We start from the raw sequence: 27,988 nt of genomic DNA on the forward strand, positions 1-27,988 counted from the left end.
CCTTCCCCTGCACCGCAAAGTTTCGCATCCTATGGCTGTGCATCTCGGCCCAGGGGACAAACAGCCAAATATCATGCCCCCCCCCCCCAAAAAAAAAAGGCCATAGAGAAACAGCTTCTGTTTGGTTGCACCAGGCACGTACACGGCTCTGTGCTGCTTTTGGGGGTGCTTGGGGCCCGTCAGGGCCAGGAAAGGCTGGGCAGGTGGCTGCTCTTCCCTCCCCCCGGCACCGAAGCAGCAGCTCATGTTCTTGGCCGTGCTGAGCTGGGAAAGGCAGAGGCCAGATTGGGGCTTCCCCAGGAGATTTTGCCTGGCTGCAGCTGTCCAAAAAGCCCCCTCTCCCCCCAGCCCCAGCAAATCCCAGGGCGCATCCCAGCTGCCGGCAGCTGGCGGATGGTGGGAAGCAGCGGGGAGATGCAGACGTGCATCCCTGCCAGCCCGGCTGCGTGGACAGCCACGTCCCGCCGTGCGGGGCTGGGGACGCTGGTGGTACCCCACTGGTGTTTTGGCCACCCTGGGCTGCAGTGCAGCCCTGCTGTGGAGACAGGGCTGGGAAGGGCATGGGGTGCTGGTCCAGGCAGGGACCTGCCAATGGGAACGGCGGCCACCTCCACGGTGGGACCATGGGTGTCCCTCCATTTACTCTTCTCCAAAGCCATTTCCCAGAAATAAGCCTCAATTTCTTGGGGTGCATGTGCTGGGTAACAGTGGGGTGCAGCAAGTGGGGCTGGGCGATGCCCTGGGGCTGGTGGGTGCGGACAAGGCAGGGTTCATGTTTCCGTGCGCGGCTGGCGGAGCAGAGCACCTTCCCATCATCACCCCAATTCCCATTTAATCTGTCCTTGGGGACACCCCAGGGAGCGGAGGAAAGCAGATGCCACTGGTCCTGCTCCGGTGCAGCTGCCTGGCTCCCTTCCTGGATCCATCCTTTCCCTCTCATCCCCCTTCTTACCCCTACGCACCAAGGACCTCCTGGCCCAGCTGTGGTAAATGTGGCCTCCTAAGGGTAGAAAATATTCCCTGCAATAAGAAAATGAAACAGAAGCACAAGAAAAATAAAAGAGGGTTTATTGGACTGGGAAAGCCCCTATTTTAAAGACTCCCATGCAAAACACTGGGATACATCAGGCTGAGGAATTCCAGGGATGACGTTTCCGGCACCTGCAGCATCCCTCCGTCTGGAGCCCCAGCGCCGGTGTCTGCGTCGTGGGGCGAGTGGACCCTGCCGACTGGGGATTTTGGAGCATGGGGGATTTTCAGCCCTGGCTGGACCCCTGGAGCTGGCAGCCCCTGAGCACCCCCGGGTTCCTGGGGCTCGCCTGCGTCTCAGGAGGAATATCCCCCTTTCCCTCCCCACATCGGCCAGGATGGGGCTTTACGGGGTTTGCACAGACCTGGCACCCAAGCCAGGGGTGTCCATGGGGGCTCAGAAGGGCCAGAGGCAAAACCAGGTGCTCCTGCAGCTCTTGATGAATTTAGGAGAAACCAGTCTTCACGCCCCTCCAGTTCATCAGCCCTCCCGTGTTTGATGCAGAGAAGGGCACGGGACATGGGGAGACTCACTGCTGTGATGAGCGGATCCAGTCTCTGCTCTGGGGTGGTCCACGGCTCCCCTGGTCCCACATGTGGTCTGGGCTGAAAACCACCCTTTTCTGCCCTTTCTTCCCCTGTTTCATGGGGGGCTTCTTGCCAACACTCACAGCTCTGGCTCCGGCCTTGGCTGCAGAGTGTGGCGAGGAGAAGAACGCTGGAGACTGGCCACCAGCCTCCATCTTGCTTGCCCCCTCTTGCAGGGCCGTGCCGTGGGGTCCTGGGGCTCTGCTGACCCTGGTTTTTATCACCCTTGCTCACTGGAAATTCCCCCATGGGAAATCCCTCTGGGAAATGCAGGGGATACAGGTGGGGGACCCCAGGAAATGCTGCCTCATCCCTACATCCCTCCCATCACCCCTGGTGTGGTGGGAGCACCGGGAGGGGGGAGAAGGGCTGTGTCCCGCGGGATGGGATGGGAGGTGTCGGCACTTGCAAAACATATGGGACAGATCCTGCTCCTGCTGCCAAGAAGTGCAGGGGAGGGTGGCAAATCTGGGGGCTGGCAGAGGCATTTGGGACCCCCCTTGGGACCCTGCTTTCATTGCCCCCTCCAAAAAATCTGCAGGGGCTCCAAATCTCTCACTGCTGGGGGGGACAAGGATGTCCCGATTCCACCGGCCCCGGGGGGCAGTGGTGGATGCTGCGGCCCTGGCCACCCCACGGCCGCCCCATGGCTGCCCCACACGGGCATTGCTCCCCACGGCTTCTCCGCATCCCTGAACAGAAAGCACAAGCAGCTCCTGGGGAAACCACCGCCTCCGCCGGGAGAGTGTCGGTGCTTAGTCACTCTCCAGGCTCGGAACAAGCCCTGGCCTCGTCTCGCAGAGAGCTGCATTGCTGGGGCTGTGGGAGAGAGCTGCCGGGGCAGGATGGGTGCTGCCGGGCACGCCAGGACGCCCGCTCGGAGGCACAGCCCCCCTGGAAATGCCGCTTGCCCCTGGGTGAGAGTTGCTTTTCCAGTCGTGTTTGCAGATGCTTTATTGATGCTGCGGCGCTTCTCCTCGTTTCAGCTGATCGATAACCCCGGGGGAAGAAGATCTAAGTGCAGCGCCCGCGGGATGGGATGGCTGCTGCAGCTGGGGCAGCCAAAGTCATGAACGTGATCAAAACATCTTTGCCAGGTCAGGTCTGTTTTTTATAAAGGATTTGTTTGATCTATTCTTCTCTCTTTTAAATCTCTGTCGGATCAGCTTTTCCATTACCTTGCTGGGGCTGATGGTGAGATAACCACTAAATGCACACCCCGCGTGTGCTGTTTCCTTTTTTAAGGTCCTTGCCCGGCCCCGGCCAACCGGGACTTCCCCAGCTGCTTGCAGAGATGGTTTATATTGAGATGGGTCCACCCTCGCCTGTCCCCAGGAAGAGGTGGCTCATAGTCCCCCCCTGCCACCCACGCCCCTGCGGAGCCCAGCTGGCTCCTGCCCAGATGCCATCACCTTCCCCAAAAAGCAGCGGAGGTTTTTTTTCTTTTTTTTTTTGTCCGAGGCTGGAAAACCCGGCGGGGATTTGCATCTCACCCCCAAAGCTGCTCACCGGGGTGGGAGTGGGATGTGCAGCCTCTGAGACATCGCCCGGTACCCGGCCGCCCTGAGGCTGCGGGGATGGGCCCATCTCCCGCTGTCAGAAGATGCAAACGGATAGAAATGAGACAGAACAGATGCTGCCATCCTTGTCCAGGGGAGATTTCATCAGGAAAGTCACGGCCAAGCCCCGATTTCAGACACGTTAATCACGCAGGAGCAGCGGTGAACAAGCCGCAGGTGTTGCTGGAGGAAGCTGTAGCCACGTCGCCAGGCTCGGACCAACCTGCCTAACTGGGCACAGGGAAAGGCAGCGATGCTTCCCGGCTGTGGGAACCGGGAACCCAGCGAAACAAAGGGCATCTTGTGGTTTTGATGCAGATCTCTGGGGTTTTGGAGCCCTCTCTTGATTTTGGAGTCCGTGCCTTGCTCCTGTGTGGGGGCAGCCTCCTCTTTCCCAGCTGCTGGTGTCGGGCAGTGGGATACGGGTCGCCCTACATCCCGCCGGCCCCATAACGGGGAAGGCAGCCCCAAAAGGAAAAGTTTTCAATGCAAAGCAGTTTGGAGGGGGCTCAGGGCACCTGTGGCAGAGCTGATCCCAAAGGCGAAAAGCTTTCCTCCGGGATGACGGTCCCTTTCCCATCACCCGGGGGAAGGGGCTTTGCGGTACCCATGTTGTGCTGTTCAGGCAGCTCATCCCCCGGCGTTTCATCCTCTCTCAGCCGTCCTGGGCTGAACTCTCCCCCGCCGTGTGCTGCCTGACTCATTTCCCGTGTCCTTTGGCCCCCGGCATCCTGGCTGCCTCCGCACAGGGACCAGCCCTGGCTAAAAAGCTGATTTCACACCAAACTCCTCTGCTTGAGATTGCGATCAGGGCTGGGCTGCTCGAGTTGAGTGATCTCTTCCCCCCACTCCCCAACCTTGGCCTTTGAAAACCCAGGGTTTAAAACTAAAATAAACCCAAAGCACTATCTGCCTCCTTATCTGCACCCTGATTTCTGCAGCTTGCACATGCCTCACAATTTCCCAGCAACCTGAAAAGCAAGAAGCAGTATTTAATGGTGGAAAAAAAAGAAGAAACCCCAAAAAAGCAAGTAAGATGCTCATAAAATCCTCCGCACCCAGGAGCTGGGGTCAAAAATAATAAAAAAATTCACGCTAGGGACTTGCTGGGCTCTGTGCATTTTCTCCAGGCACAAGACTCAAGGCTGGGCAGCGCCGGCAGGATGCGGGGAGGCAGCAATGGGCAACAAGGATCAGCATCACCAGGACATGGGTGGCTCTGCTACACCACCCCGGCCCCGGGTCCCCGTGGTGTTTTTCCCCAGGCTGCAGCTATCAGCACCTACAATCTGCTTTTGTGGCATTAGCGACTGTTACTTTTCACACGTATTTTCTGAAACCACCTGCCCAGGGAGGAAAAGACACCCAGCGGAAGATGAATTCACTTCCCCCGGGACCACCCCGGGGTATTTTCCTTGCGCATCCTTCCTCCAGCACTGCTCCGAGGCGGGGGAGCAGGGATCGGTGTGGCCCTGCAGCAGCCCCGGCACGGCCGCCCTTTCCCCTTGGCGTGAGTCGCTTTTGGAAATTTCCCTAAAATACTTTCGCAAATGTTTCCTGGGTCAGCTGTGGGAAGGACCTTCCTCCCCACCGTCCCGCTGAGTTTGCCGTGGGGAAAATGAAAAGTGAGAAGCATTGGATGTGGCACCGGCGATGGGGATGAGCACTGGCTGTGCGGGCTGGGGTGAGGGCTGGGTCCTGCTGGCCCTTGCCATTTTTGGGACCCCGGGGCTTGCTCGGGGCTCACGGCAGTGGCTGGACCACGAGCCAGGCGAGGTGCCAGCCCACGGGAGTCCTTTGGTCCCACCGGATGGCTGCCCTGGCTCTGCCGGGTTGGGCGTGGGGGGGGGAGAGCAGGGTTTGGGGTGCCGGCCTGGGGCACAGCAGCAGTTGAGGGGTTTCTGCATCCCTCCAAGCCTTGGCTGATGTTTTTCCTCCATTTGGCACAAGATGTCAGTGCTGCCCAAGGAACGGTTGCCAGTGCCGTCCCACCGCATGGCCTGGCTGGGCCATGGTGCTCCTTCTCCATCGCCTTGGGGTCCCCAGCCTTGGGGTGCTGCCCGGGTGCTCCCGGGGCCCTTACGTGGTCCCCCCACCGGCAGGGACCCACTGGGGCTTCTCCCGACTGATGGTGTTGCACCGAGAGCAGCAGGTCTCAGCCAACCCCATGGCTTCAGGTCCTTCTCCTTTGGAGACATCACGAGGGTCTCAGACACCCCCAGCCCCATGGGAATCATCTGGGGAGAAATCCAGGAGCCTGGAAGAGGAAGGTGGAGGGGGATCAGCTCCATCCCCACATCCCATGGCACGGCCATCGCCGCTGCTGGCCGTCCTCCCCCTCCCCGTGGTGTGCACGGAGGGAGAGCAGCTCTCCTGGGGCCAGCATCCCTCGGGGGGGGGGAGATGAGATGGTCCATGTTTGGAAAAATAATAGGAAAGGGGATACAGAGGGAAAAGAAGCTGGGAATGAAAGAACCGAAACCCTCTACTAGCCACACGTGGAAAGGAGGGGAAAAAACCCCTCAAAAGAGTGTTGACAAGTCTGGAGGCTTCTGGGACCAGAAAAATAACACATCAAAGGCCTCACGTATGCCTGAAGACAGATAAAAACTCTGAGCCAAAATGTTCTATGAATATTTAACTACCATCAATATTTAATTAGCAGATAGAAAGAGATTAAGAGCAAAGGGATCCATCCTCCACGTTTGCTCCAGCCCTGCTGTGTGGGTGCGTGGGGGCTCGCGGTAGCGGCGGGGCGCACGGTGCTGCCCGCAGCCGGGCTCGGTGCCAAGGTCGGGGTGCAGGGACCCCAAAGGAAGGGAAGGAACCCCCTGAAAGGAAAGGCTCTGCTTTCCTAGCCCCCCACTGTGGGGCTGGGTGGGAGAGGGGAGGGATAACTTGTGCATGAACTGGGTGCTGCACCTCCAAAACAGTCATCCAAAAATCTGCAAAGAACTCTTTTTGGAGATTCAGGATGCTCCAAAAAGAGCATTTTTGCCCACCAGCACTGCGGAGCCCCCCACATTCCGATGAATTGGCCACCGAGAGCAGCAAACGGAGCTGGGGAGGTTCTGCAAAGAGTGGGTCAGGATTTGAGCTTTCCCAGGGGATGCTCAGAGCCAAACTGGGGGAGCTTTTGGGGAGTGCGGTGCTGTTGGGGGCTGCTGGGCCTGGGGCGCTCTGCGGGGCCAGGGCGCAGGAGCTGGCCCTGACGGGGGGACGCTGGAGGTGACTTCTCCCCCTGCCCTGGGTCCATCCAGCTTTTGATCCATGCTTGCCCTCCTCCGGGCTTGAAATCCCATTCCTCCCAGCTTGAAATCCCCTTCCTCCCCTGGTGCCTGTGAAACCCTCTGCCTCTTGGCCGCAGCCAATGGGGCAAAAAAGGTGCCTGCCTGTCCCCCAGGCTGCCCCCCAAGCTGCCCCCCAAGCTGCCCCTCCCCTGCCCATGCTGCTAATGCTTCGCCCTCGGTGTCTAAGCCATATGTGCCTGGGTGTCAAATCCACTGTCAATCCCTAATGACTGATCCTTTTAGGTGACAGCAATGGCTGGGGGTGGCGGGAGGGGAGGGGATGGGCACCCCGTGTGTCACTGTGGACCCCTCCTAGACTGTGTCCCCATGTCCCCCGTGTCGGGGGACATCTCAGCAGCCCCCAGCCTCCAGCCTGACCGCACAGCTCCTATCCTTCGCGGGAGGCTCGTCCTGGGCCACCATGGTCCCCGGCACGAGGATGGGTGCTGGGAGACGGTCGAGGATGGGGAGGGCTCACCTTGGCCATCCCTGGGGCTGGGGGGAGAACTAGGGGGGTCCCACCACAGCTCAGCCCTGGGCTTTGGGCCCTCCTCTCCCATGCTTTGAGGTTATTTCCCTCTCTGGGAGCTGCCTTAGCTGGAGGGGGACTGGAGAGGGCAGTAAAAGCCAAGCCGTGATGGATTTTCCTTGCCTGCTGGGCCAGGCGCAGGCAGGACCTGGGGGATGGGGGACAGGCACATATGCAGCACGTTTGCAGCCCCCAAATGCCTCAGAAGCTCTTCCCAGCCCCTTCCCAGCCAAACTGTTGCTTGTGCAAGCAAAGCACCTCGTGGGTGCGACTGTGAGGGTGTCTGTATCCGGGCATTTGGTCTGGACCAGGTCTCGGAGGTGAGGATGCGGGGCTGAGAGCTGGGTTTGGGATGGTGCTGGGGACCCCCCGCACTGCCGCGTCCCCTCTTTCAATCTCAACGCTGGTCTCTACAGCCCATGCCAGCCTGCCAGTGAGCCGTGGTCCCATGTCCTCTTGCAGCCAGGGACATCCTGGTGGCTTTACCCTCCCAGCTGGGGTTTTGTGGCCAATCTGGTCCTCGAGCATCTCCTGAACCGTGGATGCTGTGAAGTGGGGGGGGTTGTTTCACGCCTGCTGACGGCTGCTGGCAGCATGCAGCCAGCAAACCGCTTCGCCAGACGCTTTCCCACCAGTTGGGAAGGGGGTTTATTTTCTCCTCTTGCTTTCAATGTATTTGAAGCAAAAGCCCTCGATGACTTTTCTCCCCGTCGCAGCAGCTGGGGCAGAGCTGGAGCCTGGGCGAACGGTGGGAGCCAGCCGGGCTGGAAGCGGGCACGAGGGGTCCCTGCCCTCCATCCCCCTCAGCGAGCCAGAGCCTGAGGGGTACCCAGAGAATAAAACCAGCCTCCCAAAGCCCAGCCTGGTGTCTTTAATCACCAGCAAAGCCGAGCCTGGCCAGCGCAGGACCCAACACCCCTGCACACCCTGCAGCAGTGCTGTCAGCCCGCGGCAGTCCCCAGCCCCAGGAGGACGGGGATTATGCCAGATCACTCATGCATAAAATTGCTCCTCATCCGGCGAGGAGCCCGTCAGCAAGGGAAGCCGCGATGGGCTCCGCTCGCCGCCTCGGCACGGAGACCTGCCGGGTGGGCACTGTGCCGCACGGCGATGCGGCAGCGGCGGATGCAGTTTCCATATCTGGGCCATTCACCACTCGAGACTTTTAGCGCCCGGAGCAACGGCATGTACTGCTGATGAGTTCTTTCTGCTCCAGTAATTACAGTGAGGAATTTGTCAGAACGAGCTTTCTAAAACCTTCTTGTCTTGTTCTGATTTTACCTGGAGTGTAAAAAGTCATTAGTATGGTAAAACGGAGGCTGTGCTAAGCCAGCAAGCCATCCAGATAACACAGTTTACATCCACTACACACTCAATATGCACAAAAAAAAAGGAAAAGGAAAAAAAAAAAAATGCTGGCTTTCTATTTTACCCAGATAGAGTTTTCCGTGATGGGAAGGCAAGTGGAGAAGGTGGCAGGGCTGTGGGCTGGGCACGGCGCGACGTGCCGGCTGCCGACGCCTCGTCTTCCCCCCCGCGGCTGTGTCTCTGGCTCCCGAGGCATGGAGAGACCTGGCCGCCGGTCCCCTCTGGGACGGGCCAGCCCTGCTATTTGGGGCAATTTGGGTTTCACCCACAACCCCTCTTCCAGGAGCTTCTCTCCTGCCTGCAAAGGCAAGCCCAGGTTCCTCGGGTACATCCCTCACGGTTTGGAGAGGCTCCTGCCAGCCCCAAGCCACAGCTCGTGATGGGGCCGTGCTGTCCCCGTACAAAAAAGCCGGTGGAAAACTCAACCGGAGGATGCCTCAGATCCCCCGGGGCTGCTGTGAGCATCTCGCTGTGAGGCTTCGAGCTCAGGGTGGGGAAAACCCCTCACGATCCCATCGTGTCCTGAAAATAGCATTGTTTGTGGTTTCGAGGCCTCCCAGCCCCTGCGGGCTCCGGTTTCAGGGATATTAGCAGATGTCAGGGAGCGTCTGGGGAACTCAGGCTTGAAATGAGCTGGGAAAAAAAATCATATAAATAGGAAAAAAAAAGGAGCTGAGGTCAGGAGAAGTTGCGAAGCAGGTGTCTGCACTCTCCCCGCTATTTTTGGCAGGGAGCCGCAGCCCCGGTTTGCCGGCAGTGTGAGTGGGGCTCTGCCGGCAGCAGTCGCCGACCCCGCCGGGGGAAGATGGATGGGTGTGATAAGACCTAGGTCTTTCTTTTTAAACTTTCCAGTCAAAAAATAATCAAAATTTAGCCAAATATATAATGTGGCAAAGAGGATTTTGCTTACAGATCCCTCCTCGATCTCCCTCCAGGGGATGATGCCCGGCTGGGTACCGCATCCATCCCTGATGCTGCTTCATCACTGTTTTCCCTGAAACCCAGCGGGAACTCCAACCCCCCCACGCCCTTTGCGGTTTTTTGTTAATAGGGAGGTTTAAAAAAAAGACACGCTTCTGCCTTGGGCTCTAATCAAAGCATTTTGGTTTGGATTTAATTAAATGATAACTTTCGGGGGGCTGAAAGGAAGCCCTTTGGTGGAGGCTGCTTGGATTTCAGGGTACTTCCAGCATCCCTGAAGGCCACTTCAAAGAGAAGAAGTGATTGCAAGGCAGAGCATCTCTCTCTGCCGATGCAAAACCCAAACCTTCAGATTTCCTCCCTTCTTATTTACTTTCATGAGCTACTTGGCAAAGTTCAATCAAGTTTGGAGATGTTTTTGATGTCACCAGATCTGTCTTTTGGGCCCAGAAATCCTGGGGAAGGGGAGAACATGTCATCCCCTGTGTTATCTCCTGGAGACACAGCGACTCCCCGGTGCCAGGCAGGTATGTCGGGGCTTAGATGGATATCTGGGAATGATATTTATAAGCTGGGCAGCAGATTAATCACTCTGCACAGCAAAGCTCGGCTTCTGCTTTTCCCCTTCCTTTTTCTCCCATGAGCTATTTTGGGGTGTAAAGACCCATTTTTCCCTCTACTGCACCCTGACTCTGCGTGCCTGAAGGGCCCTGTTGTGCAATTTGCTGCACCTCTGATTAATATTAATTATTCCCTCTTATTAACAATGTGGGACCCCATATCTGTGCACCCCGGAAAGGCTGGCAGCTTTGTGCTCTGCTCCCAGGGTAAATGGCAAGTGAATAAGATTAGGAGCTGTGAGTGTGCGCTGTCTAAGAGCTTTGACCGGCAATTCCCAGAAACGGCAGGGAAATAATTCAATATTATTTATGCGATGCCGCTATGTCGGAGCCAGGCTTGGATCACGGCTCCCTGCGGCGCAAGGAGCCGCCCAGGACACACCAAAGGGGGTCCTTGGTTCCCTGAGTAGGCTCCAAACAGGGTGTCAGAGGTATTAAAGGGATGGATTTGAGAGAGTAATGGTGATGGCAAGGGTCTGGGTGCTTCACTTTCCTCCCCAGGCTCTCCATCTGCCGCTCCTGGGTGTCTCCAGCCAGATGTGGGTGTCCCCAGCCAGATGTGGGTGTCCCCAAATGGCACTTGCAAATCCGCCCCTCCCAGCCCAGCTGTCACCCTGCGGTGGTGGCGGGGCTGTGGAGATGATTTGGGGTGTTTGGGGTGCCAGTAAAGCTGCCTTTGGTTCTAGTGCTGGAGAAGAACAGTGCTCATCTGGCTACTATTTTTAATTTGCTGAAAAAACAGCAGTTTTGGGTTGGCAGAGGGAAACGAGACACCAGTTCAAGGTCAAGCTCCAGTGGCTTTGACCAAAAAAACAGAAAAAGAACCCCATGCAGATGAATCAAAGCATCCGACCTCTTGGTCCCGGAGGAGGATTTTCTTTCGGCTCTTTGCCCAAACCCAGAGCCAGAAGCCGGCCACAGTCACGGAGAAGCGCGTGGCCGGGGGACCCTGCCGTCCCACGCTGACTGCTCTCCATGGCTCCAGCTCAGCCCTTGCCTGATTTTTCTGCCCCTTTTCCTAGCCCCATCCCCAGTTTCCAGCATTTTGGCTATTGCCCTGCTCCACAGTGCTGCCCTTGACCCTCCACCACGAGGATGAGGAGGGTCTGAGGATGCTGCGGGATGGAGCATCCCTCGGGGACGGCTGGAGGGCTGATCCGAGGTGTTGATTTAATGCGAGCGCTGCAGTTTCCTCGCTAAAAGAAGTACAACTATCACCTGTCAAGCACGTAACCTGGGATTCGGTCAAGGGGAAAGGGAATTCAATTATTTGTCAGGGTATATTCCCCGCCGCTCGCAGCGGCTGGCGAGGGCAGGGTCCGAAAGCTGTCCCGGTGGGATGCGCCCATCCCATCCCTGTGCCACCCAAAGGTGCGCCCGTTCCTCGGGGACATGTGTCTTCACCAGCACGTCCCTCTCTGCTGAATGGCGGGTGCTCTGAGATGTGCCCTTGATTCTAGGAAAGCGTCAAGTGGTTTTACTGGGCTGGGCCAGGATTTCTTCACCTTCCCATCCCCTGCCCAGACCCTTCGGCATCCCCGGGTGAAGCCCCGGCAGTGGGAGAAGGGAGTTAAAGTGGCTGGAAAATGCTTTTAACAAGCCTCAAAGCCACTTTGCGTCCTCACATTGTTTCCAGTAATAAAGTCGGGTTATTACAAAAATCTATTACCATCAAAAGCCGCTGATAAACCTCTAATCCACCCGCTGTGAGGTTTAATATTCTTCCTGGAGAGCTTTCCCTTTTCTGCAGCACCGGGCCCTTATCTGCCATCACCCACCTGGGCGGGCTGCGCCACGACCAGATTGGGTTTGCCGTTTGGAGCGGGGGGGTTTGATTTTAACGGAGCTGTTGGATCAACGCATGCCGGAGCTGTTGGATCCCACTGGGATGCAAAGGACCCACACGGGGGGGGCAGGTGCGGAGACCCGGGTGATGCTGCGGGGCTCAAAGGTGTGAGTTGGGGACCCCCCCCCAAAAAAAAAAAACCCACATTAAATATGGAGATTTTATTAATAGCAAAATTATCTGCCAGCAGATGAAGTGCAGAGCCCTGGTGCATGCACCAGGGTTCAAGGGCTGTTGCAAAAGGCAGCAGCTTTTTGGGGGGCCATGCTGCACCCCTGAGATGGGCTGGCAGCAGAGCAATGGGAAATGGGATTTTCTTCCCCAGTTTCTGGCAGATTTAGAAAGGGGAGAAGAGGAATCTGCTCTGGGATGGTTTCTCCCTCCTCCCCTAATTATGGGCAGATGGAAATGTGGAGGAATAAGGAAATAAGGAATAAGGAATAAAGGATAAGTAATAAGGAAATAGGGAATAAGGAATAGGAAATAAGGAAATAAGGAATAAGGAATAGGAAATAAGCCATAAGCCATAAGAAATAAGGAATCAGGAATCAGGAATAAGGAATAAGGAATAAGGAATAAGGAATAAGGAATAAGGAATAAGGACTAGGACAGGGTCCATTCCTGGACCCAGGCTCTGATCCCAGCCCCATGGACTGGGACCATCCTGCTGCTGCAGACCCCGAACATAAAAGCATCCTCCTTCCAGCCAGGTTTTGGGGCTGCTCGTGCAGGGGATGCTGCCAGAGCTGCCGCTCGCTTCCAGCCTGGGTAAGTGGGAGTCCGGGATGGAGACTTAAGTGGCAAATTGCCTGCTTTTTAGTGGGATTAAAAATAGACGGCGGGCTCCTGGCATGGCACTAACGCTCTGGCAGATCTGGCTTGCGGCTGGGCTGATAACGCCGGCGCCGGTGGGTTTTCCGGAGAGCTCTGGAGAGGCAGATGGGGAGACAGCGAGCCCCGCGGTCCCAGGAGAAGCACGGCTTGCTGCGGTGGGGAGGCGAACCTCGGGCCCAGGATCAGCATCGATCAGTGGCCGCTGTTAATTGCTATAGAGACGCAGGGACTCGGTGGGCTGCTCGCCCAGTGTGGGCTGGGCTGTTCCCAGTGGGGGGGGCTGTAGCCCATAAGGAGGATGGGGGTTGATGGGGCTGGTCGGGTCCTTTCTGCTTTCACTGGGCTCCACTTTGGGGTGGAAAGGATTTTTTTCTGGGTTTGAGCGCGTGGACTCAGCGCTCAAATCACGGCTCTGCACTGGGGAGAGGCTCAGTTTGGTGTCCCTCTGCTCGTTTAGGGGTCCCTCTGCTAATTTTGGGGTCCTTCTGCTCAGCTGCAGCCCTTGCTGCTGCCTGGGGGTCTCAGAGGCATATAACTAAGAGGTGGTAGTGCAAGAGGGGGGTAATTAATTAGGATCTCTAATGGATGGAGCAGGGCTGGGCAGGTGCTCACAGCCCCCACCGGCCCAGCTTTTCCCATGGGAATCATCCCGCTGGGGAGCATCCCTGCCTCCCCCCGCCCTGGGAGGGCCGTTCGGGGCCAGCCCTGGCACGGAGCACATCCACGGAGCCCGCGTGGTCTCGCCGGCTTCTGGAGGGGGAACATAAATCTTTCAAGGCTGCAAATGTCTTTTTTTTTTTTTCTATTCTGGGTGAAGAAAATGGATTTTTTTTGCAACTCCCTTCAATGTCACTGGTATGAAGAGATGGGAGCGGAGGCTGTTTGTGCACCGCAAACCCCTCCCTGCGCAGCCAAGCAGAAACTCGCTGCCTTCCCTTGCCTGCCCTTTGCATATTCTTATTTTTCTTGCTGCCTGGTTCTTTTGGGAGAGTTTTGTGTGTGCCAGGACGATGCCTGATGATACGAAGAGGAAACTTTTGCAGAGTCAGTGCCATGGCATCCTATGGGCCAGCTCGGGGTCCCCCTGCGCTGCAGCCTACGGGCACCCTTCAGAGGATGAGCACAGCTCTCCCGAGGGCTGAGATCTGCGTTAAAAGGATGCTGTGATGGTAAAATTAAATCACCCGCTCGCAGAGCTGGGGATGGGGCTGAAAGCCTGGGGGATGCCAGGGGAAGGGCAGAGAGAAACCTGCAAAGGGGGTTCAGTCCCCCCTTTGCTGCCCTTTCGTGATCGTCTGGAAATGACCCGAAATGCAAAATCGTTTTGAGCTGTGCACAGGGGCAAGCGGGGGTGAGGCGAAGGGAGGTGACAAAGGACACCCTGCAAGTCGGTGGCAGGGGCTCAGCCCTTTTGCCCACCTCTTGCAGAGCCCTCAAGGCCGTTTGACTTTGCAAAACATAATCCCAGGCCGGGGAAATGCAGCCCGTGCCCTGGCAGCCCCCGGGTGAATGGAGGACCCTCGCCCTCTGCGCCTGGCTCTGGGAGAGGAAGATGAGGCTGAGGAAGGATGCGCTCGTCCATCAGACCCTCCCAAGAAGGTCCAAAAAGGGTTGCAGATGTCAGAAAAACCATCCCCATGTCCAGCCCTGTTAGCAGGGTCGATGTAAAGGATGCATCAGACACGTCACCGAAGACGCCGGGGGCTTTAATTGAGCTGTGACCACCTGCAGCCAAATACTGAATCATCTTTGGCCAGATACCGTCAAGGTCAGGAGCATTTCATTTGAAAACTGCTGAGCTCTGATAGAAATTGTCGCTAGAAGCCTTAAATACCAGCTTTTGTCACAAAATTGTGATCCTTTCCCTGCCTGCCCCCAAGACAGCCCAGCAGCTACCCCGCTGGAAAATCCTCCCTCTCTCCTGACCATTCCCCATTGTTCCCTTCCCCGTCTGGACTTTCTAGGGGCTTTATTTCATTTTAAACGGCTGCTGCATATTGAGCAGAGAAATGACGTTGAAGGAGACTCTTTTGACCCCGGCGCTATAATTATTCCAGACTCCAGCAATGCATGTGGTTCAAATGCTATTTTCCCTGATGCCTCCCAGCCCTGGCTGGCGGCTCCTTTCCATCGGATACGGGATTGTCTGCGGTCCCGGAGGCTCCGTGCAGGTGATGGGGACGTAGGCAAAGCCCTTTGCATGGGTTTCCTGGCAGGTTTTTGCATTCTGTGAATGCCCAGGTGCAAAATGAGGGGTTTTCCTGCTGGTTTCAGGCATGTTTTGGATGAGACTCGATTTCTGCTGGCTGCAGGGCAGCCGCTGCCCGCTCCCTGCCAGCTCAAGCCTGCACCGGCCACGATACTGGTCCTTCTGGTGCAGGCAGCAGGTTGCTGTTGGCCCCAGAGAGCAAAGCAAGGAGCCGAATGCAGCCCCTGCTCCTACCTCTGCCTTCCCCCTGCACCCTCCCCTCCAAAATCACAGCAGCCCACTCCCACTCGGGTCTGCCTCCTCCACCCCCCCCGCCCCGGGGCTGCTGGAAGGGGTTAATCCACTTCGTGCAAAACCAGATGGGAAAATGTTTGCTGCTAAATGAACTCCTGAAAAATTCATGCTCCTAAATGGTCTTCCAGGGGGTTCTTCCCCCCGCAAGGAGTGGGAAATCCCAGCTGGGAGCTACTAATGGCAGGAAGGAATGGGCTTCACTGAGCCCCACTCCAGATGGGACCTCACGCCCCCGGGACACCCCGGCCGTTACCGGGGTGGCCATTAGGCAGCGCTGGGGCTGACCCAGATGAATTAGCAGCTGCTCCATCATTATCCCGCTGGACACGCCAGCCGGGCAAGCGCTGGGGATGGGGCTCCAATATCCAGGATAAAAGCTGGGCTCTGGTTTCACCTCCCGAGGCCGGCAAGCAGGGGAGGTTTCCACTTGCCAGGGTGGGCAGGTAGCCCATCTGCCCGCAGCGGAGCCCCGACAGCTGCTCGGGAGCCTTGGGGGGAATTAGGGCTGTGGTTGATGACTCCTTGCTTGTAATTAGCTGCTCCAGCACTTGGTTGCCAGCCCTGGAGGGACATCCCCTGGGGAGGTATCTGCTGGTGTTGAACCATGTCCCGTGGGGAGGAGGCATGGAGGGGGCACGGAGGAAACCCCCCTCCTGCTGCTGGAGCCTGGCATTTTGGAGGTGACTGGATGCTTTTTGGGGTGCCCAGCTTGGGACCACTCTGCAATGGCTGTTCTGTGGGAGATGCTTGTGGTGGTGGGACAATGGAGCTGCCACCACCCTGTGCCCAGGAGCAAACTCAGCCTCCGAAAACAAGGCAGGCTGCGGGATGCTCAGCTGGTCTCAGCTCTTTTCCCAGCGCTGTCTCCATCCCCGACGAGCGCTGTTGTGACAGGTCCAGCGAAGGGGAAAGGGAGGCCCTGCTCGCTGCCGGGGCCTCTCGCCGCTCAGCTGGCGATGGTCCTCGGCCCCGGCCAGGCGGTGCTGGGGCAGGTGGCAGAGGGGCCCCGCTGTGGGGGACATGGAGCAGCCGGTACGGGGGTCCTCACCCGGAAAGGTCATGGTGGCCATGGGGAGAGAGGGGATCCGAGATGAGGAGCATCTGGGGGGGAGGCAGAGAGAGGGAGTGTGGGATGGGTGGAGGGAGGGAGGGAGGAAGGGGTGGATGGGTGGAGGGAGGGAGGGAGGGAGGGATGGGTGGAGGGAGGGTTGGAGGGCTAGAGGGATGAGTGAGGGATGGAGGATGGAGGGATGGGGTGGATGGACAAGGAGAGGGTATAGAGGGATGGATGGGTGGGTGGGTGGGTGGGTGGGTGGATGGATGGACAGATAGAGGATATAAAGGGGTGGGTGGGTGGATGGGTGGGTGGATGGATGGGCGGATGGATGGGCGGGCAGACAAAGAGAGGGTACATAGGGATGGATGCATGAATGGATGGGTAGGTAAATGGAGGGACAGAGAGAGGGTGTACAGGGAGGGTTGGCTGCTGGCTGGACAGGTAGCAGCTGACCATCCCAGCAACCCGATCCAGAGTTAGATGGACCTTTGCTCTCATCTGAACTAGCCATTTTCATGCTCCCCTGGGAAGTACCCCAGCCTCGGAGAGCTGGTGGGATCTCATCCCGCTCGGCCACTGCCAGGCTGTCATCAACCTCGGGCCAGCCGCGAGCCCCAGCACTTACTGAGCCCGTGCTTGGGGGACACCAGGCAGGCAGGCACCCCTGCCCTCTGCCCTCTCTGAAGGGCCAGTTTTTCTTTCCATTCCCGCAGTAGCACCTCCGTGAGGCACGCACAGCTCTGATGCTGGGGCTGGACCAGTGGAGAAGCCGCTCTTGCTGCGTTTCTCCCGCCCTGCATCTCACCGTGGCTCTCCTCGTGCCAAAAAGGGACCTTTCGAGGCTGAGCTGTGCATGTGGTTTTGTCAATTTTCTGCTGCCTTCTCCCCGGCTTACAGTGAAAACCCATTACCGGGATAATTGCACAGTGCCAGTCTTCACCACATCCCACTGGTTCCCATTTTGCAGGGGTTGGAGCCAGCCTCGGGTTGGAGCTGGATTCCCCGGGAGGGATTGCTGGGGGTGGATGGACCTGGCGAGGAGTGAGCAGGGGGATGCGGTGGGCACAGGGCTGAGTATCCCGGGAGCGGGGGAACTGGCAAAACAGACTTTTCCATGCAATTCCCAGCTGAACCCACCTTGAAGACAGCTAAAACCCCTGGGAGGGAGCTGCGGGGTGGCAAGGACCCGCAGGTCAGTACACATCAATGAGCACATCTTGCCTGATTTATGGCCACCCAGAATGTTCCCGTACCCTATCCCTCACCCTGCAAATCAACCCAACTCCAGCCCAACCTCTCCATTGCCCACAAATTGCCTGGGATCAGCTCAAGCCCAGAGCATCCCAGCTGGGGAGATGGAAGTGGAGGGAGAAAATAGTTCGGATCCTGCCCCACCGGGCACATAGGCACCGGAGGGGGCTTGTCCAGGAGCTCTTTGGCGTGATGGAGGGGACACCAGGGCCACGCCGGGGCTGTGGGAAGGCTGCGCCCTGCCGTGAGCTCATCCCCACAGCACCATTAAGGGCTGCTCAGCCCCGAATCCTCCCCCCGCCCCGCGGCCCCTTATCTGATTAGGGACCAGGGGAAGCCTAAAAGCCTCCGGAAAATCAAACTGCCTGAGCCGAGCCAAGCGAGGGGGTGACTGGGAAACCAAAGCAAATGGGCTTTTCTCCTCCTCTTAAGTGCTTTTCCCTGTCTGTCTTTCCATCTTGGCCAGAGAGGCAGGGAAGCGGGGGGGACATGGAGATGGAAAGGCGAGTCGGGGCGGTCGGGTGTCCCCCGGCGAGAGTGCGGAGGTGCTGATGGGGACCGGTCCTGGGGACACGGCCACCACACGCACTCCTGCACCCCTGCAAGGTCCCAAACAGCACAGTATGGGGAGCGAGGCTGGAAAAGAAAGGATTCTGCATTTTTTAATATGTTTTATATGTATAGGTGTTGGTGAGGTCTGGGTGGAGGGTGGCAGTAACTCCTCCAGGAGCGGGATCCCTTTGCAGGCAGGGGCTGGCAGATACCCACCCTGCCTCCTCCCTGCCTCCTCAGTGCCCTCCAGCCCGCTCAAGGTCTAGAAATAGCTCCAGAGCCTTTTGGAGATGATGAACGTCCCTCCTCGCCCCCACTGAGACCCCGGCCGTCCCTTCGGGCTCGTAGGAGAAACCAGCTGCAAACTCATCAGCCTTGCGGGAGGGAGCGGGGCCGGGGGCAAGGCTCACCCTGCCTGCTCCTGCCTGCCAGCCTGCTGCCCGCCCTGCCACGCGCCCTGCTCCGGGAGGGTGTATATCCATAGGGGCTATAGGGTCTGTGTCCCAGGCATTGAATCCACCCGTGCTCACAGTTTTCCCGTCAGCCCTCCTGCACCCCCAGGCACCGCAAGGGCTTCGGCGATCGGCAGGTTGGGATCCGGCTCTTGCCGAAATCCCGAGGTTGGGATGCAAAACATGCTTTTGCTTGAGGCAGAACCTGTTGCCTGTGGTTTCCCGGTGTCTGCTGATGCCTCGCTTGCCTCAAGGGCTTGATATTTGATTTAGGTGCTGCAAATCCCCTCAACCCCTCCGAACTAACACCAAAATGACAGGCTGGTCCTCACCACGCTGCTCCCCGCATCTAACAGCACCCAGCGCCGGCTGCTCGTGGCCTCGGCGCTGCCATCAGCCCACTGCCGATTTTGGAGGAGCTGCTTTTGAACTTATCCAAGTGGCTAAATCCTCCCCCGAATCTCCACAGGGTTTTTTATTTTGGGGGAAAAAAAAAAGTAAACAGCAAGGCAAGAAAAGAAACGCTATTGCTGGCCTCCCTGACTGCCAAGATAACCGCCCCCTCCTAACGAGCTGCTGTAATTAGGTGCCTTGAATCCCCAGCGCTGGAGAAACGTGGTGTTCATCTATTTTCTGCGAGGATGCCGGGATGCTCCCTTTTAATACGGGATGTTTCAGCGTGTGATGGGTGCTCTCACGTGCACGTGAAGCACAGCCCGGCACCCGGCCGCAGGGATTTACACCATCAGTCCTGCTCTGCGAGGGAAACCCAAGCTTTGGCATTTGCCTCTTTTTTTTTCCTTGGAAATACAGCAAAAAATGGAAATGGAGAAATTTCCCCATGGGGTAAAAATTTTTGGAAGGAAAGGGGGAAAACAAATCACTGCTGGTCTATCGCGATGTTCCCCTCTGAACTGCTGGGTCCGCAGGGTTTCCTACTCACGGGGCCATTTGATTCCCCCATTCCCCCGTGCTGAGCCCCAATAACTTTCATAATGTTGACTTGTTATATCAGATAAAATATTAAAGGCCTATGATATAGCCCGAAATTAATATTTTAATAGAACGTAAAAGTCGAGGCAAAGATGAATCCAAACAGTAAAATTGAAATGAAACATTTTTATCTCGCAAGAAGGAAAGGGCTTGGTGCTACTGCTTTGATTCACCCTTCCGTTACTTTTATATGCTATTAAAATATTCATTTTAATATTATAAATATTGCATTCAATATCTAATGCACCATTACACTCTTTGGGGCACCCGAAAGTCAAAACAATTTGCTGGCCGCAGGTACGATGGGGTGCGCTCAGGACCTGCAGCATCTTGGTGGTGAAATATCTCAGCCCGTTTCTTGCTTCTCCCACCCATTTTCTTCTACCAGTGTCACCCTGGGAGGAAGGAGACCCATGGGGCGGCCCTGGGGACCAGTGATGGGGACAGTCCCCGAGTGGGCAGAGACAAGGGGGAAGAGCAGGACAGAGCCGTGGACCCATGTAATGAGCTACAAACCCTGCGAGGAAACCAATTAATTACAATAAAAGGCTTTTTTTTTTTTTCCTTGCCTTAGAAATAATAATATATAATTAATTTATGGCAATTACGGGATTTCTATATTTATGTCATTATCAGAACTATATAAGGAAAGGTGAATGATATAAATGTATTTCGGGCGCTGCTTTGAAGGGGAGGGAATTGATATATATTTTTAATCACGTTCCAGGATCAGCCATTCAGCTCCCGCGCAGAATTAGTTGTCGGGCCCGGGGTACGAGCGCTCCAGCCGCTAACAAGGCAGCTGCCGTCGGAGAGAGCTGCGTGCGGGCGAGGAACTTCCCTGCCTGCATTAATCTTTATTGGAAAATAATGGGAAAACCGGAGGCTTGGGCTGAGGGTTTCACTGTCCTGGGGTGTTCCCAGGGTTTTTTTTTTTAATTCTTTCTGGTTTATAGGTGATTTATCTTCTTTGGAGGGTTCTTGGGGTCATGGTGTGAAAAATAACAGCCCAAGGTGTTCCTCCAGGTGCAAACTCTTGGCTTTTTGTTTAAAGCCCCCCCAAAAAAGGTGGGGGTTGGTGCTTCTGTTTCCCCACACTGTTGCATCTGGGGGGGGGAGTTGCACCCCGTGAGCCCTCCCCACCACCTTTCCTAGCCCCATCCTTGCATTACCAGCGGAGCTGGGGAAAGCTCGGATGTGCCTTGCGAGGCATCGTCCCTGTGGGTGCCTCAGTTTCCCCATGTGAAGAGAAAAGGGGGTCCCCCCCAGACCCTGCACCCATCACCCAGGGGGCCCTTTGCAGCAGCCCCTATGCCCGCTGCCCGCCTGCCGCCGCGGCACGGCTCTGCCAAGACAGTTCCGTGGCGGCTCCCACAGGGATTAGGGCCGGATTTGGCGATCAGTGCCTCCCGGGCACTGTTATCCCAGCGATTAGTGCTGCCCCGGGATTACAGGCAGGTGAAATGCAGGGCAGGGATTACCGGGGAGAGGCTGGGCTGTCCCGGCACTGCGGGTGCTTTCTGCCCGACCCGGTATAAACGCTCTTGCTTGGGGTTTGCTCCTGCAGCCGGGATTTATCCGCACAGAGGTCAGTGGTTCCAAAGTGCCTCCAGCCTGTAGGGTTTGCACCCCAAAGTCCTTCCCTGTGCAGGGGCTCAGGGGGCTGCTGCGGTCGGGGTGGATGTGATGCCATCAGGAGTGAAGCTGATGCCACCGGGGTGAGGAGGACGCGTGGTGAGAGGTCACCGGTGCCAGCTGGTGTCCCCAAGCTGCCTGGGGGTGATGTGGGAAGCCAGACCCAGCCCTGCCTGAACATCCCTCAATGTTTTTTGGGGTAACTCCTTGCGAAATCCATCCTTGGGCTTTCCAGTGCATCGTATGTCCAAAAGAGCAGGAGATGCTTAGGTGGGTCCCCAAAAAGACAGACGGAACCCTCCCCTGATGTTGCATTTTGACCTTCCCTGCCTTGGCTCCTGCTAAAATAACAGGATTTATCTCTGGCATCTCCCCGGTACAAGTGGCAATCCGCCGGCACGCCGGCTTCGGTCCTCACTCAGGAAAGAGATCACAGCCGCCTGCTCGTGCCCACCCCGGCCCCTCTGCCTGCCACAGCCGGAGCCATAAATAAAATCCAACCAGGGTAAAAATACTTATTTCTGTAACAGTTGAAAAATATCCCGGCGACAGTGCCAAGAACCTGCCAGAGGCGCTGCGGGAAGGCGGGAGGGATGGCACCCAAACACCCCGCTTTTAAAAGCCCTCATCCATCAGTGGGAAAAGGCTCCCGTGACGGGGCAGGATGCGGCGTGGTCCTGTCACCGGCCCCAATTCCCTGACCCCGGGACCTGTTTTGGAGTGGGGAAACTGAGGCTTTGCCCCGTCACCCTCCAGGCAGGCTGGGGAGGGATGAATCACGGTCAGGCCACTGCTTCGCTCTGTCTGCTGCTTCGCCATCCCTGGGGATTCAGGCCCGTGAGTCAGTCCTCCCCAGCCCAAAGCAATCGGGAGATTGGCTTATAAATCATGGGATTTTTACGAAAACAAGCAGCGATTGCCTGGGCGGGGGCATGGGGCCGCTTGCCGCAGCAGCCGGGCCTTTTTTGGTTGCCAAAAAATGATGCTCTGCCCTTCCCGCGGGGCTCCAGGTAATGGGTTTCGGGGCAGACCCCATCTCCCTCCTCTTCTTCATCCTGGTCCCTCTGCCATCCCCCAGCATCGTTTGCAAAGACCTCCCAGCAGCACCCAAAGGTGCTGGGGGTGCGTGGGGGCTCGGCCCGGGGACTGTCCTCCCCCCTTGGCACTGCTGGGCAGCCGCTTCTTGGGGGTATCTTCAGCTTCTGTCACTGCTCAAGGTCAATGCCATTAATTGCCATGAATTATTTTGGCATTAATGGAGATGTCTTATGCACTTCCACTGTAAATGAGGCTGCCAGGAGGAACGCGCCGGCCAATATTTCCTGGTGAAGGGAGATGGGGAAATATACGGCAGCAGGGAGGGAGGGCGAAGGCACCTGGGGTGCTCCCGGGGCCGGTGGAGGCAGGAAAACCCACCCTCGGGCTGGGGCGGCTGCACCGCGTGTGGTGTGTGCATGTGGGGAGGGGACACGTGAACCATGCAGGGAACGGCTGCGATGGGGACTCGGTCCCCCAACGCCATCATTCCCACTGGGCACTATGTGATTGAGGGGATTGTGGCATTCCCGGGGTGCAGCGATGCTCCCCGAAAACCCATCTCTACCGTGGCTCCGTACTGGCAGCAGCAAGCCAGGACGAGGGGAATCCCTCCGAGCCACGCCATGAGCATCTCCAGGCCCTGCGGGAGAGGGTCCCTGGGTGTGTGGTGTGGAGGGGACCAGGCAGCCCACAAGGGACTGGGGTGAGGCGGTGGTTGATCCCCCATCCCCAGGGGAGCACAGGGGGTCCCCAGCCACCTGCGGCCATGCATGGGGGCTGCAGCTGGGCCCTGCCTGCATGCACAGTGCTGCATGGAGCGGGGTGACAAGGCTGATCCCCCCTGGGTGGCACTGGCAGAGGGGACCGGAGATGCAGGGGACACTCCGGCCGCAGCGGGGATGGGGAAGGGGTCCAAACCCCCGAGGGTGCAGAGAAGCGACCAAACCCAGCTGGCCCTCTCCATCCCAGGGGTAACGAGGCATGTGTCCCCTGGTGCTCTGCACTTCTCTGCTCCCCTCCCACCCTGGGGGGATCCCTAAACCCCATTTTTTATTATTATCCTCTTGCATTGCAGCGGTGGTGGTGCATGGCACGCAGGCGAGGGCAGGGCCGGCCGTGCAGCATTCCCCCCACCTCCCCGCTGCACCCCGGGGTGCTGGGGTGGGGGGGGGTCGGCTGGGAACCTGCTTGGGGTGGGGAGGGGGTCGGGAAGCAGGGGGTGGGGGCTGCATTGCATTGCATCCCCTGGCATCGCATCGCACTGCACCGGCGGGGAGCGGGGCTCGGCTTCCACCTCCACGCCCGAAGAGGAGGAGGAGGAGGAGGAGGAAGGCGCCTCCCCCTGCCGCCCTCCCCTCGCTGGCACCCACCGGAGCCCGATGCGGCTCCGGCCGGGCGAGCGGCCACGGGAGCGCCTCAGCGGCGAGGCCCCCCCGGCGGCGGGCACGGCACGGCCGGCCCCGGCGGCAGGCGGGGGGGGGGCCCGGAGGGGAGCAAGGGGCAGAACCCCCCCAAACTTGCCGCCTTCCCCAAGGCTCCTGCACCCCCTCTTTAATTTTATTTGCGAGTAGGAGGGGGTGCACCCTCCCTCTTTAATCCGAGGGGGGGGAGCAGAGGAGGCGGGGACCCCCTTTCTTTGCATGCTCATGGCCGGGTCCCCCCGCTTCCAGCCCTCGCAGGGGGGCAGCGGGTGAGCCCCGACCCCCCCGGCTGGGGGGCGGCCGCTCCCCGGCCCCGCTCCCCCCAAACTTTGCCTTCGGATGCGGGGACTCCGCCGCCGAGCTGCTCCTGCTGCTGATTAATTGCATCTGCTTGGGATTAATTATCCACCCGCCTGCTTTGGGTTGTGGTTTTTTGTTACCGTTGGTTTTTTTTTTTCCTGGGGGGGAGCGCTTTAATTCAGCTTTTTTTTTTGGAAGAACCGCACTTGGAAATCTTATTTTATTCTTGTGCATGGGGGGGCTGGCGACCCGCTAGCCCTGCAGCATCATCCTTCATCAGCACATCTTTTCTTTTCTCTTTTTTTTTTTTTTTTTTTCCCCCGGGAGGGGGGTTACACGTGCTCGTCTTCCCGCCCCCCCCTCCGGCTCCTGAGGAGGAAGAGGAGGAGGAGAGGAGGGGGACCCGCCCCCGCCGGCTGGGCGCTCCCCCGGTCGCCCTGCAGGCAGTGGAGAGGGGGGGGTTGCGGCAGGTTTGGGGTGCGGGGTGGGGAGGGGTGGGGGGCCGGAGATGGGGTGCTCTGCTCGCTGAGCTGGGGGGGGCAAAGCCGAGCCCCCCCTAACCGGAGCCGGGTCCCCCCCCCTCCCCAAATTCCGCCGTTGGCTGCCGCTCCCGGCTCGCACGTGGTTGGATTTAGGGGATTTCTGCGGTTTTTTTGGTGCTTGGTTTGGATTCCTTTTTTTTTTTTTTTTTTTTTTTTTTTGTCACGGGGGTGGCTCGGGGCCCGCCCGGCTCCCCGGCTTTCTGGCTGCCCCCCTACCTTGCAATGGCCTTCCCGGAGAAGATGCACCCCGGGCCGGCCGCCCTGCTCTGCTGCCTCTGCTCCCTGCTGCTCCCCGGTAAGTGCTGCTGGCATCGGGTGCGGGGCGGGGGGGGCGGAATATATATGTTATATGTGTGTCTGCAATACGGGAGGGGTTTGCACCCATCTGCCCCCTCAGCCTAATCTGCCCCCCCCCCCCCCAAGGCAGCCCCCCTTGACCCTCTGTGCCCGGCTGGGACCCCCCTGCCCGCAGCCGCCACCTCTCCTGGTCCTCTGTGCCCCCCCCCCCCCCAGCGAAATGGGTAAAGAGTAGAGTTTATTCCAGGCTTAATAAAACGTCAGCTTGTGCTTGCAAGCGCTTGCAGGGGCTGTTTTCCCGGGCAGGGAGTGGGGTGGCAGGAGGAGACATGGGGTGAGGGGGCTTCCGTTCCCCCCCAGCCCCCCCTGCCCCTTGTCTCCTTAATGCAGAGCTGCTTTAGCAGGAGGATTAGGGGCTTTATCCACTATTATCCACTCGCTTATCCCCCACACCCAGGCACTTTCCCAGCCTGCGCTGAGTTACAGGGCAAGCGCTACCGAGGTGGCATCATTTTGGGGTGCGGGGATGGGGGTGCAGCCCCTGCCATCCCTCTGTTTCTTTCTGATCCCCCTCCATGCATTTTGGGGTGAGGGTTTTGGGGCTGGCGGTGCTGCCCCTGCCTACGGCCTGGGCAGGGGGGGCCCTGGCTGCCGGCGTTCGCTTGCCCTGAGTTGCATCCAAATCACTGCCGTACCATGGCCGAGCTGTGGTGACATCCCGGCCTGCCCCGGTGACAGCCCTGGGGATGCTGGCACCTGCTGCTGGGGGCTTTTTTTGGCGAGTGAGGCCAAAGACGGGTCACGCACCCTGGGAGACGCGGGGCTGGTTTCTGTGGATGTTTTTTTTTTGATGATTTCTGTGTAAAACCAAGCCCCACAGATGCTCCAACCAAAGCTGGCTTGGTTGAGCAGAAAGTGGGGGGCTGCTTGCGGTTTGGGGCGAGCCACCTGGACCCCTCCTGCCAGCCTGGCTCTGGCCATGGGCTCGGAATGTCCTGAGGACTGGGGGCTGTGCTGCCCAGTTCAAACAAGACCCCCAGGAGCTGGAGGCATCTCTGGACTGTGCCTGGCTCCATTTCACACTGGCAGCCTGTGGCCAAGGCACTTTTGGGACTCAGGCAGGGCTTTCTTGGGCATCTCTAGCCCCCCGAGGCTCTTTGGGGGGCTTGGGGAGCTGCTCACCCACAGTGGCAAAAAAAGGAGGAGGGGGGACATCAGGAGCATTGCGGGGAGCTGGCAGGGGGTTTCTCCCCTTAAAAAACTCTGACCCCAAGGCAGGAGCAGAGATGCTCCAGGCTGGCAAGCACCGCAACTTTACGTAGCATCCTTTGGGGTGGCAGATGCTGCCCCCCTGTACCCCGAGACTGGGTGTTTTTTGGGGTGCTGCTCGGGCAGGGTTTGCTGGGCAGAGCTCTCCTCTTTGGGACCACCGGGTCGGGGGGTTTGCAGGCAGGGGTCTGGCAGCCGGCAGGGCAGCACGATCTCCTCCCGCTCTTCAATTTGCCTGGGTAAGATTCAGCCGTCTGGGTCGGCGCTTCCCCACGGCGGGTGCGCCGCCGAAGGCGGCTGTCGGCTTTCCTGGCAGGTGATGGGAAATATCCCCATGGAAGCGGATCCATCGGGAATCACCTCCAGTGCAGGGGCTGGGTGCGGCCCCCCGTTCCCCATCCCCTCCCGGGCATTTCCAAGCCCCCCCTGTTGCTGCTGGGATACCAACAGGCCTCTGGTTTATCCCAGGGCAGGATCTGGCCCCTGGGCTGGAGGATGGGATGGGTGGGGGGTCCCCACGGCGGCGATGCCAGCGTGAAGCGGGTGAGGGTGGCCTGTGCTGGATGCGGGGCCGGGGCTCGCCGCGCTGCCGCGGGAGGATGTCTGTGCCGGCGGGGAGAGAAGCCTCTGCCAGGAGTTTTTCGGCTCTTTTCCGGATGCGCAGCTGCCCTCGCTGCCGCTTCGGCCTTTCCTGGACAAATAAAGGTCTCGGAGGGAGCCGGAAAAAGAGGCTGAGAGCTCCCAGTTCTCCCAGCCTTTCTTACAAATCGCTCAGGCTGGCCGCGGGGGTCAGCCAGCAGCGAAGCAGCGCCCTGCTCTCCTGCCCAGGGTTTTTTATTCCCTTTTCCCTTGTTTTTTATTTAAGAGCAACCCTCAGCACCAGCCTCGCCCCCGCTGCGCTCCGGCAGCCGCTTGACCACCGGCCCCGGATCAGCTGCTTCCAGAAAGGGGTTTTTTATCACCTCCGGGGTGGGATGGCCCCAGGGCTCGCGGGAGGGATGGACGGACCCCGGGGGTGCCGGTGGTGTGTGCTCGGCGCGGTTGTGCTGTGTAGCTGCAAGGGACCTGTCGGGATGCGGCACGGCGAGGATTTACCCACTGGTTTGCAAAATAACTTGTGTTGTCCGTGGGGTTGAGCTTGGACTCCTGCGTCTTCTCTCTGCTGCCTGCTGAGCCTCGTCCCTGCAGTGTGCCTCGGTTTCCCCTCTCCCGGAGGCAGCACTCACCCAGAGGCAGTGGTCCAGGGGTGCTGGGGGTATTCAGCATCTGTCCCAGCATGCAGGGCAGGCTTGGGATCCTACAGCCCCGGTGCCTTCATCCCATCGCTGGTGGGGATGGGGCCGTGCCACTCTCCTTGTATCTCCCACCAGTTATTCCCACCATGGGCAAGTCCCAGGTGTGAGGCTGGGGGTGAAGGACAACAATGTGGCCTGTGGCTCCATCTCTGGTGGGGGGGCTCCAGCCAGTGCACCCCAACCCTGGCAGGGGGGATCTGGACCACCCCCCATCCCCATTTCAACTCAGAGCATCTCCCGGCTCCGGGATTTTCAGACCAGCAGGTGGAGATATGCAATAACTTGCTGCCGAACCGGGAACGTACACCCGGCCTTTGCTCATTTAACGCCCAAACTGGGAACGTACACCCGGCATTTGCTCATTTAACGCCCAAACTGGGAACCTACACTTGACATTTGCTCGTGTAACAGCCCCCATCCCGGCCATGCCGATGGGGTCGGAGCGGCTGAGCATCCTTAGCTCCAGCCAGGAGCAGAGAAGGGGCAATAGGATCTTTCCTCGCCCTGGCAGGCAGGTGAGAGGACAGGATCTGGCCTCTGAGCTGGGTTAAACCTGGCACAAGTTTTACCTTTGGTGCTGCAGAAAAGGGGGTCACGCAAGGGCACCCCGGAGCCGAAAGCCTTTTGGCTTTCGGCTCCGGGGTGCCCTTGCGTGACCCCAGGGCCCACTCCATCTCCCCCCAACCCACCTTAAATCCCAGCAGGATGCATTAAGTTGCCTCGATACCCTCGGCCAGAACCGTCCTTTTGTGTGTGCGTGTGTCTATGCGCGCAAGATGCCGCACCCTGGGCTCAGCCC

The 27,988-nt window shown here is 58.5% G+C and overlaps 2 protein-coding genes across 2 annotated transcripts in view; one reads left to right on the forward strand and one right to left on the reverse strand.

The window, feature by feature from the left end:
• The window catches only part of MRPS17 (mitochondrial ribosomal protein S17), a 322,974-nt gene that overhangs the window by 74,150 nt on the left and 220,836 nt on the right, over positions 1-27,988 (reverse strand). The window lies entirely within an intron of this gene.
• Positions 22,524-27,988, forward strand: part of TMEM132E (transmembrane protein 132E) — a 30,962-nt gene continuing 25,497 nt past the window's right edge. The window contains exon 1 of the mRNA XM_075169128.1: positions 22,524-22,768. Within this exon, the coding sequence (XP_075025229.1) occupies positions 22,524-22,768 (245 nt within the window). The remainder of the gene's footprint in view (positions 22,769-27,988) is intronic.

The sequence above is a fragment of the Calonectris borealis genome, chromosome 19, assembly GCF_964195595.1.
Source record: "Calonectris borealis chromosome 19, bCalBor7.hap1.2, whole genome shotgun sequence".
NCBI lineage: Eukaryota > Metazoa > Chordata > Aves > Procellariiformes > Procellariidae > Calonectris > Calonectris borealis.